The 17,166-nt window shown below is 31.4% G+C and overlaps 1 protein-coding gene across 1 annotated transcript; it reads right to left on the bottom strand.

Annotated features, from left to right (window-relative positions):
• Positions 1-695: 695 nt before the first annotated feature.
• Positions 696-13,574, bottom strand: DNAlig4 (DNA ligase 4). Its single transcript, XM_074143591.1, has 15 exons — positions 12,640-13,574; positions 12,379-12,536; positions 12,053-12,213; positions 11,789-11,964; positions 10,382-10,578; positions 9,125-9,282; positions 8,114-8,309; positions 6,885-7,011; positions 4,937-5,057; positions 4,124-4,314; positions 3,907-4,044; positions 3,010-3,226; positions 2,741-2,936; positions 1,369-1,659; positions 696-1,279 (listed from the first exon to the last, which is right to left on the bottom strand). The coding sequence occupies exons 1-15, from the start codon at positions 12,778-12,780 to the stop codon at positions 1,135-1,137; spliced, it is 2,613 nt and encodes an 870-aa protein (XP_073999692.1). The 5' UTR covers positions 12,781-13,574; the 3' UTR covers positions 696-1,134.
• Positions 13,575-17,166: the final 3,592 nt, after the last annotated feature.

Raw genomic sequence — 17,166 nt, 5'->3', positions numbered from 1 at the left:
AAATTATATAAAAAATAACGGAAGGACCGATTCGAAGAAGGTTAAGCAAAGTGGTTTAAGCTCTAACATACTAACAACCATGGATATGTTTTTTTCCCAGTTATTCCCGAACCTGCATTCAGACACGAGACGGTCATGAAATGATGTGAGGAAAATGAAAGAGAGAGGGATTTACCTCTGCATTTTTTCTCTTAGAAACTCTTACCAAATTACACAACATGTCATCTCAAATAAGTTGGATGTTGTTCTGTTTTTTTATCTATTTTGTATCATTATCTCTCCACGACTACACAGCCAATTGTATTCTGGTATTATTATTATTATTATTAGAGGCGCGTCAACATCTAAGGTTATTGGCGCCCGTACCTTTTTTAGTGCACTGCCGGTCTCCGGAAAGTGTTCTCTTGTTACAGACAACACTGTCCATCACCGGACAGTGAGCTGTAAGAAGCTCCTAGGAAGAGAAAATCTGAGGGTCAGCAGCTGGATTCGAACCAGGGACCTCCGCGTGGGAGTCCAGTACGCTAACCGCATAGCTAATCCCTTCCCTATAAGTATTATTGTTTTTATGTCTAGTCCACTCCCCTTACCGAGATGTCCTAGTCACGATAGATCCTTTCAAGGTGGAACTGAATACATACTCTGATTGCCTAAATCACTGCCTCGTGTATGCTGTTAACTTGGCCAATAACTCGCAACTATCTGGTTCTAGGGCTATTCATTGCAGCCTCAGTCCCTATGAGTCCTCAATCCATCTGTATACTAAGTTATTTACTGCCACTCCCTCTTAGTTATTCAGTTTCAGGAAAATTCTTGACAAAACTGAATTTCTTGATAATTGCTAGGGTAGTGCCAGAAGGAAAATGTCAGCAGGTAGGAAATACCACTGACTGGTGCCAATGCCCCTCCCTTCAATATACCTAACTATTTTGTGAGAAGTCTCTTTTGTCAACTTCTCAGCCAAAAGTCGGCATATCGAGATAGTGTGATGCAACTTTTGTTTTCATTACTCTGTGTCATTGGTGTTCCGTCACTGAACGCCCTATCCCCAAATAATCATTTGCTCATGCTGAGAGAATATAATGTAATTAGGTTATTTACATTAATCTTATTTGTTTTAATATTGTTTACATATTAGAAAGTAATTACATAACTATTCGGATCTTTAAATTTCTTTTGATTACAGCAATCCATTATCCAGGCATTATCCACAATTAAAAACTGCTGTGAAGAGCACTTACCACAGAATTCTTTAACTTCAGACAGTGTTACATCAGATCTAAAAAATTAAAAATTAAAAAATAAATAAATATATTAAGAAATTAATACATTATAAAAATAACATTAACTATCAATACAATAACTTACTTGTCTGATACTACAACATAATTAGTAGTTTCTGTTACAGTCTTATCAGTGATTCCTGCGTGAAATTTGAAAATAATTTCTTGTGTACTTGTAAAATTGTGTTCTTTTGAATTTTTATAGAAAAATGTGTGTACACCTCTAAACAGGCTGAAAGGACTACGTTCACCAAACAGCTCATGTTCCAATTCAAGTGCTACTTTAGCTGATAAAGAAGCAAAACCTTTTGGCGTGGGCATACGTTCAATCATAGATCGTAATGATGCTATGTCTCCAATTTTACTGTCACTCAACCTGTATGAATAATAAATATAATTTTTTATTAATTCAAGATGAAACATAAAGGAAAAAATCTTATATGAACACACACAACTTTCTCAAACAGTTCTCAAAGATTTAATTCATTGATACTCAACCACTGTGTCGCGGCACGCAAAAGTGCCGCGAAAGTTTTGAAGTGTGCCGCCAAATTTTACAAATGCATACAATAAAAATTATATATTAAATGTAGAAGATGATATGAGAGTAGCATTATCATTTATACGACCAAATATAAACGAAATTATCAAAAAACATCAAGCTCAAATTTCTCATTAAAAGTATTCTTAACTTGTAATTAATCCCTTAATAAACATATACTGTTGTTTTTGTAGTACATATTATTTTATTTTATATTGAAAATAAACATTTTTACACAGTGTATTATGGATAAGTAAAATACTTTTAAACTTATCTTATTGTTAGTGTACCGCCAAATTTTGAAATTGTTAAAAGTGTGCCGCGACAAAAAAAAAAGGTTGAGAATCACTGATTTAATTATACATTTTTATAGAGGGACAGACGCATTTTCATAAGGACCTCCAAAACATCAATTTTTCCAAAAAATGTTTCAAATAAAACAGATAGATTGATGTATTTTTTTTTTTTTAATTGCTTCATTAAAGTCGCAACTTCGACTAATTTCGACCAAAACCTAATTGTCAGAGTCGAACTAAAACGGATTACAATGTTTGAGCTTTCTGTACAATTTTAGTTATTTCACATGTTCACACTCAGAAATGAGCAAAACATTTTGTTCCTTTCTCAGGAGCCCTCAATACGTTTTTCTAATAACACTACATTTCCAATTTACCTACATTTCGAAAATTTGACAAGATCCCCATACTTTCTCTTAAGTGTGGAAGGAAAACACCGTCTGACTCAAGAGCCCCCAAAGCAGTATAAACCAGTATAAACTTCTCTTTTACACACACACACACACACACACACACACACACATATATATATATATATATAAAAGAAAAAAAAGGAAAACCGACGACTTATTTATTAAAGCTGTTTAAGTTCTAAATGTGGACTGTTATTAAACACATACTTAGCTCGTTTGGCCATTGCTATTTTCTTTCTGTGAGGCGCCGAGAGAACGATATCTTGCTCGAATGATATCAATTTACCAACTTCAACACAATCTTGCACCCACTTTGGAGAGGTAACAATGTGTTTTTTAGCTGCTATTACATTTCTTACTCTCACATTCATATCACCAGCAATGACACAATAAGTTTGCACACCTAGAATTAAATAGAAGTAAATTTTTGAATTTACACTGCAGTTGTTTAATAATATAAAACTGAACTAACTTACCTGGTGTACTAACAACAGTTCCCCCTTGTTCAATAACCAGAACTTCTAATTTATTTTTGGCTATCTCATTGTTTCCGGTTAATATGCAAATCTCTCTACCAATAAATAAGTCTCCAATTTTTTTAACATTTAAATACGTATTAGAAGCTGAATCTATTTCATTCTCTGCGATACGTTTCTTTTTAACATGTCCGTAAGTAAGTTTTGCACTGTATTGCTGAAAAATTGCAGAATGTTATAAATTATTACATCTAGTACATAGTTTTATGCACGGCCAGAAACGCCTTGATGAAATCTAAGTTCGATTTTTGGGTAAGAATCATTACTCAAAAACAATGATAAACTTTTTTTTACTAAATTTAGCTCAAACACAATACATCGATAATTATATTTAATTGAGAGCAATTTCAAAGATAAAATGTAAAATTATGTAAGCACTGCTTAAGACAATGAAGTTGAAAAAGTTTGTTAGTCAAATCTCGAAGGAGGCGATACCGTATAGATAAACAGAAATTTCCTAATACATATATTAACAATATAAATTCAAATCAAATAAATATAATGAGGAAAATAAGGTTTATTTTATTTCAGCTTCATAAAAATTACCCAAAGATCAATTTAGCAAAGATCTCTTCACATATTTATGCACAATGAAAAACTGAAACAATTTTTAATCAATTTAAATGAATTCAATCGTGATACTTTAGTGTTTTAAATGAATTCAATCATTCATTACTACTAGGTATTACTAGGTAGCAAATTCCCAAATTGAAAATTTGAAAGAAAGAAATGTATTTGAAGTGCTATTTCGTAATTACTTTGGCCTGATACTTATTTATGGCCTGATAGTTCAAATTCCTTTATTTTACTGGTATTTGATTTTACTATCGGGATTACCTTAATGATTTCGGCAAAATCATGTGTTGTTAGACAATCATCCCAAGACTTTTCGTAACGCACTTTCTCCACTCTAGGAAATCGCAGCGTATAGCCAAAATGATATAATTCAGATCTAACTACCTCAGATGCTTTCACCTAAAAATAGATTAATAATAAAATATTTAATAAATCATAATTATAGAAATTGAAATTTCACCCTCAAAAATGGTTATACTTGTAGCACATAAGATTTACTAGGTTCTATCCATATATCTGGTTTTTCTCGAGACAAGAGAAGAAAATCTGGTACCTTACCAGGCCGAAATTTATGCCAATGTGGATTTAATTTAGTAAGTAGTTCGCCTAATTCTAAAATCGTATATCCAGAACCTACTCGACAAAATGAGGAATACTGTTGAATTTTACCTGGAACAGAAAAAAATTATAGGAATGTATTTTTAGAATCCGAAAAATCAGGACGCTTTGGAGCGCTTTTCTAGAAGGCACCAAAAATCATAATAGTCAGTTCAGCAAAATCATATTTTTTCTCGTATTAGGAATTCCAGTTAAGCTTTTATTACTACCCGATGACATACAAGCGACGAAACATTAACCGCCATGGACACTTTGTAGCACATAAGATTTACTAGGTTCTATCCAGACATCTGTTTTTTTTTCGAGACAAGAAAAAAACAAATCTGGTACCTTACCAGGGCGAAATTTTCTTTTATTTTAAAAGAAAATTGATGTTGAGTAAATTTATTTGTGAGTTTCAAATAAGCGAGTGATAGGCACAAAAGTAAAGAGAACAAAAATTTCAGCTATTTTCGAGAAAATCGTGAAAAAATCAGTACAATAATCTCCACTTTCGGTAAGGGCCAAAATCTTCATAAATATCAGATGCTGTGAAATTTTTTTTTCCTATTTAATGAGATTCAAAAAAGTATCCCCCCTTGAAATCCTTAAGTAGAAAACTAGACACGATCGCAATACTCCTTATGAAGAGGAAGAGTAAGTAAAATGGTACTAAGTATTCTGGATAAATTACCTTCCTTATTAGGCATAGCAAGTCCTAGAAGAAATTGGTTCACACTTCCTTTTCTTTTTCCATCTCCATAGTATCCACCGACAATTAGAAGGTCTAATTCAACTAATGCTCCATCACTATACTGGAAAAAATAAAAGTTTGGAAAATTAATATTGTTAGGGAAGGGATTAGCTATGCGGTTAGCGTACTGGACTCCCACGCGGAGGCCTCGGGTTCGAATCCAGCTGCTGACCCTTAGATTTTCTCTTCCTAGGAGCATCTTACAGCTCACTGTCCGGTGATGGACAGTGTTGTCTGTAACAAGAGAACACTGTTCGGAGGCCGGCAGTGCACTGAAAAAACCTCCGGGCGCCAACAACCTTAGATGTTGACGCACCTTAAATCATTACTAAAAAAAAAAAAAAAATTAATATTGTTATTAAAGTTGAAACAGAAATTTTTAATAAAAAGAACAACCACAAAATATATAAACTTATTGAGACTAGGATAAAACTTTTGTGGTTTGAGTACCACTCGTAATTTTTTCACACCTCTACCCCTATTTACTCACTTTTAAAATGAATAATAAAAACAATACGCTTGCGAAACCCACACACAATTTTTTAATACGTCAAGTCACAAAATGCAAATTACTTTTTTCAAACTTTTGAATTTTTGCTAACCCATGGGTTCCCTTTTTTTGTCGCGGCACACTTTTAACAATTACAAAATTTGGCGGTACAATAACAATAAGATAAGTTTAAAAGTATTTTACTTAGCCATAATACACGGTGTAAACTAGTTTGTTTATTTTCAAAATAAAATAAAATAATATGTACTACAAATAAACACTATATGTTTATTAAGGGATTAATTACAAGTTAATAATAAGAATACTTTTAATGAGAAATTTGAGCTTGATGTTTTTTGATAATTTCGTTTATATTTAGTCGTATAAATGATAATGCTACTCTCATATCACTTTCTACATTTAATATTTAATTTTTATTGTATGCATTTCTAAAATTTGGCGGCACGCAAAAGTGCCGTGGCACAGTCGTTGAGAATCACTACTCTAAAGAAACAGTTCTCTAAACGAAAATTGACATTCCACAAATACTCTAAAATCTAAAAAAAAATTAAAAATCTGACATCTCCCCTCTAATATGTATTAATGTATGTATTAAGATTAAAGAAAATAGTTGGTTTTCTTTTCACGAAAACTGGAAAAACTAAACATTAATTATTCAGCAAATGCGAATATTCAGTTAATCGATTTGTTCTAAAAACAAAAAATTTACTTTATTACATTAATATAGTATTAAAATTACTCTTGGAAACCATAACATAATCCTTTTCTCAAAACTTGCCAATGATTTTGTGGGAAAAATGATTGAAATAAAAGTTACACATCTAGATGAGAAGAGTGCGTACATGATGTTTAAAGTAAATCATTGTAGACGTGTAAACTGAAAAATAAGTTTCAGGAAATGGCACTTTCGCTTGACCGTATTTGACCAAAACATTATACAGTAACTAAACGAAATATCAAATTTGAACTTAATGCGATTTTTCATTTTTAGTCCAAAAAGCTTAAATAAACTTTCTGAAGCGGTTTTTGAGAAAAGCGCGAAAACTGAGAGGAGGGAAACAAACTCTTCTGGAAAATTTTATGTTTTTTTTCAAATTTGGAATTTTCGGACAATTCTTCTTGTGTATTTTACGGAATGATTCGTAAATTACTATTTATCTCTAAAGCGTCATGTCACTATGCATATAAACCTATCATAAATCCTCTCATAGAAACCCACCAAAACGAATTTTCCAAAAAAACTTTTTAATTTTTTTTTCAATTTTACACACGTAATGCGTAATATACAATGGTTTATGTGACATAAATGTTACCATCCTCGACTGAGCGCCCACCTGATATCTTAGACTAAATTAGTACAATTATGTAAAAAGTTACCTCTGGCTTAATTTTGTACCAACCACTTTTTCTAGAATTAGCTTTGTACAGAGATTTAGGTTCTTTCAATATAATGCCTTCAAGTTGTCTGTCAATAGCACTGTTTAGAGCTTTCAAAATTTCTTCACTATAAAAAAAATAAACAATATCTATTACAAAATAATTCTGGGCGCAGATCATTGCCCATAACTATAACATTTCCTTGAGCATGTTTTGGCTAGCCTGCTTTTCAATGTGTAAAAAGGATTAAATCCAGGCCGAGTTCAGAAGGGAGCTTACAAGTATGTACGTGAACTGAGAGATCCCTGTGCTTAACTGTTGCCTTTAAATTTGCTGCAAAAGTATTAATAATTCGTTGCAGTGTGCTTTGCTTCTAGCACTTTGATTACTAGAACATTAACCTCACATTCCTAAAGTAATAATAGAACGTCCTAAAAAATTGTTTTTTAAATATTATTGTAATTACCTTAAATGATTTTAGTTTTAGTTAACATTTTTAGTTAGTAATTAATAAGGACCGGAATAAAAATATTTCAGGAAGTCCGAAAACGAGTCTGTGATAAATTAATCATTCATAAATCCAGAAACAGCACAACTTTTTCTCAAGTTGCTTTTTTTACAAATTGACCATAACTCAACCAGACCATTTGTTTTGGGAATTCGCAGCAAATTCATTTCTTATATTACTTTGCAGAAGCACTTCTCATATAGATTTTTTAAGTGAAGTTGGCAAGTAGTAATCTTTCTTTGGCAACTTCTTGAACGGTAGTTCATACAACTCATTTTTATCTTTCCCGTGCGAAAATTTTAATTAAAGTTAATGATAATTGTTGGATTTGACTGCCATAAAGCTTCCCACAAAGGCCTTAACAGATGGCCCCCATGAATCTGTTTCCAACACAACCCACCGGGCCAATACACATTTCTACATAAAATCAGACTTCTGATTTTTTTTTACAAAGAGCACCCGCAGGTCAACAGCTACACACTTTTTCTTTTTTTTTCCTAGAAGTGATGTAAAATTACAAATAGATCTTATGGCAGTCATGGTTTCTGGAAAATTCAGAAAGAAAAACTCAAAATAATTTACATATTAATATAATATCGACTTTTTAAACATCAGACGTATGTGGATAGGTTTTTAAAGTCTATGAACGTTTGTTAGGAAACGGTTATTTTGTTGTTGTATATCTACAATATAAAAAATCTCTGATAAAATAGGTACTAACTTTTTATTTACTGTAAAGCGTGGAGTGTGAACAATTACGCCTTCCAAAGGTTGAAAAACCTCTTCAAGTATTTTTAATCTATCCTTAAGTGGTTTGTTAGTCAAGACGCTGCCGTTGTAATAAACAATATCAAAGGCACAAAAACAAGATTGTACTGCGTCTCCCACACGTAATTTTTTTACATCAATATTGTTTCCTGTTTTTTTATAACTTTAACATTACTTACTAATGGTTAAATTTTATTTTCAAAAATCACATAATTTTAGAATATAAGATGAAAACTTAAAATACGATAGAAACTTCTAAATGGATAGGTTAAATAACAGTATAGACTGCAACTCATCTCCTAAGTATCATAAAATTATCTGCATTAACCATTACAAATAAGAGTAAACAAAGTCATAAGTCGTTAGATGCCAATTAAAATTTGCGTCTCTCGTGTACACAAAATATACAGAACGGTTCAATTGAAACTCAATTCAATTGAACGGTTCAATTGAAATTCAATTGAAACTAATTTTCATGGACCTTATTTTATTCTCTTACAAAAATGTTTACTGTTGAGTAAAGTTCTTAGTATCAAACTTTAACACTATAACCTCATTCAGTCATCAAGGTGTATGATAGAAAAATTGTAAGAGGATGTCAACATCTCTTCACCAAACTGATTATATAATGATGAAAAACCGAAACCAGTCAGAAATAAGAACAGCACGCATGCTACACGAATAAAGTCAACGATATTATTCAGCACTGCGTACCAAAATACATTTTTAAAAGTTAATAAGCTAAATATGAACGTATATGTATGGAACGAAAAACAAAACCAAAGAATTAATTGTGTAAACTCCAACTGTCTGTTGAATTTGACTGAAAACTTAATGCCAGGTCCCAGGCATAGAAATAGATCTCTTTCAGGTTCTAAAACTATTCAAACTAAGTGTTTGAAATTTCTATCGCAATTTTAAGTTTCTTTTGAATCAGTAAACACAAATAAATGAAAAAACTAACCTTTTGTAACAAAACATTTTCTATTAGAATGCCAGCCCATCATTTCACCATCCATAATGAAACTTTTTACATGATTTTTTAGCTGACCTGCTAACAGTGACGTAAAATAACCACTCTCCGCGTCTTCACCATAATTATTGGTAAATTCAAAGCCATTTCTGCAACAGGATTAGTAAAAAAGCTTACATTCCTACTAGGCTTTGTTTTACAAAATTCAAAGAAATAATGTCTCAAACGGGTGTAAATTAGTTAATTAGCAGGGAAATCCTTTAGAATCCAAATTCAAGATAACTATCTCTAGTCATGGAGTTAATTAAACACAGTGATTCATTTATAAATAAAAATTAAATTATGGTTTATACACAAATGGCACCATGAACGTAGAGATGACAGGATGCGGCACCTTGTACAAATTTACCTTTCCAGAACATTTCTGTAATGGTACATAACAATAAATGAGCCCCTTGTGAAATGGTTCACAGTGCGAACATAGTAGTTGTTCTCTCTCTAATGAGGAACGCTACGGACCTAAGGCATTTCAAGAGTTTCTTAGTATCCTCAGAAAATCACACCCAGGAAAAAGTAAGTTGAGCTAAAGAGGATCACTGTCCTGGTTACAGGCTATTACTTTTAAAAAACATGGTTCTGTTAAGAAACTGCTTCGTACAAAAAGGCGATTAGGAGGACGAAACTGCACTTTGCGTTCTTGGAAAATGTGAGCACTCTTGAAAGAGAGTCCTACACTTCGGCGCCAGTAATTTGGAGCATAATCTTGAGTAGGAGACCTCAAATTTGGCTTTTTAAAGTGACAGCTTTGCTGTGAGTTGTGTTCAGAAGACAATATAAAATATAACCTAAATCGATTTTCTTAGCTAAAAGAGATCTTCGTTTTAGATTAGATCAAATTATTCTGTAAAAAGTTAAAATTCAAATATAGGAAATTTAATTATAGATATCAATCAATCAAAAAGACAAAAGTTGAAAGATATTGAACCACGGGTGCAACGTTCAACAGCTGGGAATTTTCCGTGGTGTAAATCGGTAATAATTACGAGGCTGAGGATTGGACATACTCGAGAGGCCCATTGGCATTTCTTCATAGGGGCTACATGGTGCAGTAAAAGACTGATTGAGTATATATATTGAGTATATCTATATGTTGGAAGAGTGCCAAACACTGCGCTAATCACTACAGTCGTCGATGAGCCAAAACAAAGAGAAAACAAGTCAAAAGTTCAAATAAAAATGATAAATTACCTGGAAAAATATTTGAATTTGCCAATATTGAAATGAATTTGAAATCTTTCACCATCTAACTTTTCATCTATAAAATATTCACCATTAAAATCCACTTTACTTATATCACATCTTTCAGATAGCATGGGTCTGAAAGGTTCAAATAGACTTATTTCCATTTCGTGCAAACGTATGTTAGGTTTCAGTAACGTGCTCACCTTAAAATAAAAACTGTTAATTTAAATTCAACCGTACAATACAATAACATGAATTAAAGCAGAGTCAGTCAGTAAGATTTTCTTGATACTTAATTTTAAGTAATGACAATTTGCTTTGGAGGAAATGAACACCGCCATAGTAAGAATTGAGGCGTTAAGAGAATCTTGTTTAACATAAAAACCTTCAATTAATCTCCAACTAACATCTTTAAGATATAACTTTTTGCTAGCTGTTGAATTCCTCGCTGTTACCATTTCTTGGGTTTGGAATTTAAAAAAACCTGCATTCCAGTTTCAACTTCAGTGAATACAAATTTTCTTCTGCAAAGAAAGTATATCAGTACCGAAAGAAATGGTAGTAGAACGGAACATAGTCTGCACTATAAGGGGGGATAAAAGAGAACCAAAATTATCAAGTTATTAATTTTTATTTTATTTAAATTTACAAATGGGTGTTAACGAGCGTTATTTTACAGGAACGAAATTTGTTTGGGATTTCTAAAACTTGATTACGTTGCACCATTTGGAATATGGAAAGGTCATGACAGGAATGAATTTTTAATTAATTAATCATTCAAAGTTTCATAAAACGCACGTCGTTCAATAATAGTTGGGTGAGGTGACATTTCCATCGATTTTAAGGTAAAATTTGATAAAAGACAATGTGCTTTGTCTAAAATATGGAGGATTTAATCACGATTCATTCACGAAATTTTCCTGTATTTTTACTTTTGATGTCAACAATCGCACGAATGTGCTTAAATCCAGCTGACTATTCAGCTTTGATCAATCGAAAAAAGAAAATTGATACAGCAAAATAATGTTTTGTCACAGATCTTCTAACAGATCAAACAAAAAACATTGAACTATTTTTTCATTCATCCTGAAGTTCAGATTTAGCTCATCCGATTGCCATTTGTTTTGGTTCTGAGGCATACTTTTATTTACCACAATTAATACTGGATTGCAGGAAATTTTTGACTCCAAATTCAAAAAATGATTTCAGCAAGGAATCCAGGAATTGGCAGGAAGATGGTTTACTAAATTAAAATTATGGAAAGATTGCCAATTAATTTGCTGTATATCGAACATTCACAAAAATAGTATTATAATAAGAAAATCTATACACCAATTTAAATTGGGAAAACGGGATTGTTTTTCTGGCCCAATGATTTGATCAGCTGGGATCCATTAACTTAATACTACTAACCTTTTGTAAGCTATTAGAAACATCAAAAAGTTCCATTGAATCTGGATGATAAATGTCTAATATCATTTTATTCCCCAGCCCTAATCGCATGCTTCTAAGTATTAAACGCATAAGCCATTTCTGTTCAAGCGCTGACATTTTTCGTAAAAGTTCGATCAATATATCATCAACGGCTCCTGAAATGAAATGGATTTCTTCGTTTATTAAAAATTATAACAGTAAAATACGACCTTAAAATGCAAAACGAAAAACATGAAGGCTTACTAGGATTGTGTCCTGCATGTTCTTCAGCTACTTTATCCAAACAACGATTAACTTCACCTAACTGAATGTTGGTGGTTTCACCACAACGATTCTTCAGTATCCAATATGCTACTTCGGCAAAATCGGTTGATACATCATTTCTTGTAGTATTCGTGGGGTTCCTACAAATTGCAAAAGTTACACTTTCAGACCAGCAGGAATAATAGAAATAATTCTTATCTCTTAGGATTGCCGTTTAAATACATCCTCTATTAATAAGGGCGGAACCTATTAATAGTCCAATTAATAAAACTATTTATTTAATTATATTTAATAGGTTATAATACCTGAAGTTCAGTAACATTGTAGCGTCTTTCCCTTCCTTTGGTAAATCTAAAATTCTGATATAAATTTTGGCTAAATTATGTTCTTTTATGCCGTAGGCTCCACGAATTCTGTCTAAATGTGGCAAAAGACATCTCAGAAGTATATGAAAATCAGCATTCTAAAAAAACAAAAATTAGATGCTTACTCTTTATTTTTCTGAGAAATAGTTATGAATAACAGACTAAATAAAAATTAAATAGAAATATTAAAAACGCACTTACAGGACATTTGGATCGAAGAGAATTAAAATATTCTTTCAAAACTTGGATTTTAACCTTTCTATCATGAGTAGATGAAACTGTTTCACATAATTTACAAAAATTTGAAAATATTATTGTCTCAAAGCCAATTTCACTGTCCATTTTGTTCAAGTAGCAGTTTTCAAAATAAAAAACAAAATACTGCAAACTGTTATCTAAACAAACTTATATCGATTAAATTTATTCGATGCATCAAAAAAATCGATACAAACGTTTTCATACACTAAATGATTTTTGTTTCTGGCTTGAAACTTTTTGAGAATAATGAATTAATCTAAGTTGTAAATTATTGCAATGGAGAAAAAACAAAGACATTTTAATTAATAAATAATAAAGTTTAATAGTACGTTTCGTCATCTGTTAATAATATAGTCTCTAACAAGACGGAATAATGTTCAAATCATCGATCTACTTTTAAGGAATTTCATCACAGGTAATTCGTAGCTAACGACGCAGAATTTACTTGTAGTCTGAAGGGTAAATTTCATGCACCCATCCATCGTTCCCACTCTTGTTCTTTTAGGTTCAAAAATAAGTGGGGCGAGCTGGTAGAGGTAAAATTTCCTCTTGTAGTTGTAGAAAGGAATGACTATATCATCGAATATTGAATTGATAGAAATGACAAGTTTAACAACTAAGGTATCAAAACTGTTCTTAAGATCTCGTCGATGTACTGATGAGCACTGAATCTATCTATCATAAGATAAAGACAAATGATGAAGGTACCTAAACCCATCTATCGCTCCCCACACCGTAATACGTTCGACGGTTATTTCACTACAAACGCAAGCAGGCTCTTTATTTTCTGATACTTTATGCACTTATTTTAACCTTTTTTTAAATTAAAAAAATTAATTAAATAAAAAAACCTGTATGCAATGCGGATTTTTCCTCTACCATTAGTGTTTCCCTTGACCTTCTTCATTTAACTTAAGGGGATCACTGCTTCTCTCATGCAATCAATTAACAAAAATTTATTTACAAAACACAAAAATTATATTTAACTGTTTCTATTAACGCTGGCAATAAAAGAGGTAACAGAGACAGAAAAAGCAGAAATCTTGAAGATCCGGAAGCCAATTCGAGGTTTTACACTTGTATTATCGCTTTTTTTATTCCAAATTTAGCCTACCTTCATTAAAACTGTCCGGTAGACAGGGTTGATCGTAAAAATGTGCACGAAAAAGCGTAACGTTGAAAAATACCCAACTTTAACAATTTTTTTTTCTCCATTTCTTCGTTTCAAATCTTCGTTTACAAGAGTAATTTTTTTGCAACTACGTAGATAAAACTGATGACATATACATATACAATACATTTGATGACTCGTGAACCCACACTAACTTGCCAATCGTGTGGTGTCACGCATAATATTAACTACATTTATAATGCCTGCCTGTTTTACGATTCACCTTTGGACTTCATGCGGATTTGCCAACAATAATATGACCGAACATTCTACACAATACCTCCAGCCTCGCTCAAATAATATTTGATTTCCTTAAACCACTAACCTCTACAATATTATTTAACAGACAAACTGGCGTACAGATTTAAGGAAGAATAAATATATTGATGAATCAAACGAGTGTAGTGTCACTATACGAAGATAGAGTGTGCTAGTAGCAAACACACTATAACATCTGTACTTTATTACCAAATTAGCAGTAACATTGCAAAGATTGAAAATTGTTTTGCTGCTTTAACTTCTAATAAATTAATATTAATTTAAATATTACCAAGTTTATTAAATTTTAATTTGTATAAAAAAACTGTAGGAGTGCATGGTCTACAACTCTGGACTCGTTCAACAAATAAGTATATTTAAAAGTCATTTAAACTACTACTATAGGTGGTAAAAATGGTGCTTTCAAAAGTGATTCTAAAATACAGAGACATTGGAAGAAATTTAGAATCACAAATCCGATATTTGGTAGTCCTTCCCGACCAATCAATTTACACGGAAAGTTAGAAACACTATTACCTCCAAAATCAATGGCTATTGGGGCCGGCCCCGCTATATTTGGGATTTTATTTATGGGTTTATATAATATACATTACAAAGCCGATTCCGGCAACTTTACCGAAGTAACGATACGCCTGTGGCGTCGGGAAGGTGTCTGGGCCAGCACACTTCCCATTTTTTGCATTTTTATTTTTTCTTATTTCAAACCAATTAATAAATTAATTTTAATCTGTTATTGATTTTTATGTTCTTAATAATTGGCTTATTTTTGTAAAACAAAAACAAAAAATATCTGGCGTTCATGACTAACTAATTCTTATTGCAGTTTACGTAATGCAATCTACTTGAAACTTACAATTTTTACTACAAATAAATGGGTGACTCCAAAGTTATACAAGTTCAATATAGAGTGCTATTTTTTGTTTTTAGATTGTTTTTGTAATTTTTAAAAATTGTAGTTTTATGATAAACTTGTGTAATTGGGGTCATTTTTTTTTTTTTAGTAAAAATTAAGTTTCTAGAAAAACTATAAGCACATAGTTTTTAGTTTTTTTTAAAAAAAATTGTGATTCTTTATTTTGAAGTTACTCTGACCACACGCTTCATAGCCAGCTAAACACACACCACTCTCAGACAAACAAACAAGTAAAGAGAAATTTCTTAATTTTCCAATTTGGCGTTAATACATATAATATGGCTTCCCCAGTATTACAATTGTCATTTTTTTGTTCATACTTTCTATTTTTCCTAAATTGCTTTTTGCTTATTTAAATTTAATTAGTCTGTTTTAACCATAAAAAAATACAAGGGGTGTTCACTAAACGTAAATTCTAAAACAAAACAATTTACAAGATGTGGTTGGTTTGACACAAAAATCAAATTAGAAATTAATAATAATAAACCGTTACAAAATAAAAACAATAAACACTGAAAATAATACAAACTTATTAAATTAAAATTAATATAATAACTGAGAAAAATGAATAAATAAACACACAAACAAATGAATTACCATGAATGTTTACTAATGTTAGTTGCCTTCCGTGGAGTTCATTATAATAAATACACTTTTGTGAAAATCCTGACGTGCAAATCAGTTTTCAAGGTGCTCGGTTGTCTAGAAAATGTGGTTACATCCGCTGTCTGCGGGTGAAGAATGGTGTGAGACGGATACATTGACTTAAACTCCGTAATTCTGAAACAATTTATTGTTTAATGTAAATAAATATGTAATAAAATGATTTGACAACATTAGGAGGAGAAGACTCGCATAATTAGTTGTTATTTGTAATGCCAAGCTAAATCATGAAATTCTACTTAATTTTTATGTGAGGAACTATTTAAAGTTTTTGCTTAACATTCAAAGCATTTAACTCATTTATAATTCACAAAACATTTAATTCATCTTTTTTTAACACAACAGTCTAGACAAAAAAAGGGCACTGCACGGATTGGGTTCTGGGATTTAATGAATCAGAGTTTAGCTTTTTGGAGAAGTTAAATTGATGAAACAATAAAAATTAAGTTGACAGTTGTATAAGAGATAATCGACTAAAACTGCAAGAAAAAGCAAACTTCGAAAAACACCCGACTTTGACAAATTTTTTCTCTTTGTCTATAAAAGATAAAATTTCCAAATTTTCCTTGTAATAATGGGCAAATCCTCCTTTATGTCTGTAAATTACTTGACATAGTTTACGAGAAATACGTTGCTTAAAATGGGCCAAAAACGGCATTTTCAGAAAATCATTTGTCCTTGTAGAACACTTCTTGTTATTTTTAATTGTAAATACCGTAACGCCTAAGCGAGCGAACCGATTTTTATGAATGAGCTGTCATTCGATTCCGAATTTTATGTAGATGTGCATTTTGGGGGTCTCGAGGATGTACATCAAATGGAGGAAGGAGTTAGCCCAATATATGTTAGCTCTACAACTGGTATAAGTAGCGTTGTTTTAGGGATAATAGTTACAGAGATATAGAAGGTTAAAGTTTGGAGGTTTTGTAAATCATACAAATTTCAATCCTCTATATTTCTCTTCTTATTTTTCCGATTTTAATGAATTCTTTACACAAATGTAGAGAAATGTTATCTCTACAACTGGTATAAGTAGCATTGTTTTAGTAACAATAGTTATTGCGATATAGAAGGTTAAATTTTGGAGGTTTTGTAAATCGTTCAAATTTCAAACTTCAATATCTCTATTGGTATTTTTCCGATTTTAATGAATTCTTTACCCAAATGTAGAGAAATGTTAACTCTACAACTGGTATAATAATAATAATAATAATAATAATAATAATAATAATATTTATTTTACATATGAAATATTTACAAATTACAAAATGAAAATATTGTACGGCTTGGAAAATCCGTCAGCCGGAGTTGATGTTACTATAATACATAGAGAAAAGAAAAACAAATAAACCAAAAAATAATAATAGTAATAATAAACAAAAAATATGAGTGACCTAGAAATAAAAATAAAACGAAATAACCAATATATAAAAGAATTATAAAT

The sequence above is a fragment of the Rhodnius prolixus genome, unplaced genomic scaffold, assembly GCF_049639745.1.
Source record: "Rhodnius prolixus isolate KJV_2025 unplaced genomic scaffold, Rpr scaffold_12, whole genome shotgun sequence".
Taxonomy (NCBI): domain Eukaryota; kingdom Metazoa; phylum Arthropoda; class Insecta; order Hemiptera; family Reduviidae; genus Rhodnius; species Rhodnius prolixus.
This window is presented reverse-complemented; position numbering and strand designations above follow the sequence as displayed.

What these genes read in the sequence shown, in the direction of transcription:
- DNAlig4 (XM_074143591.1), bottom strand. Translation starts at nt 12,780, where the DNA reads ATGGACAGTGAAATTGGCTTTGAGACAATAATATTTTCAAATTTTTGT. An exon ending in TTTCTAATAGCTTACAAAAG is followed by an intron (nt 10,579 to 11,788) that starts GTTAGTAGTATT and finishes TTTTATTTTAAG; the next exon opens with GTGAGCACGTTACTGAAACC. An exon ending in CGCTTTACAGTAAATAAAAA is followed by an intron (nt 7,012 to 8,113) that starts GTTAGTACCTAT and finishes TTTTTTTTATAG; the next exon opens with TGAAGAAATTTTGAAAGCTC.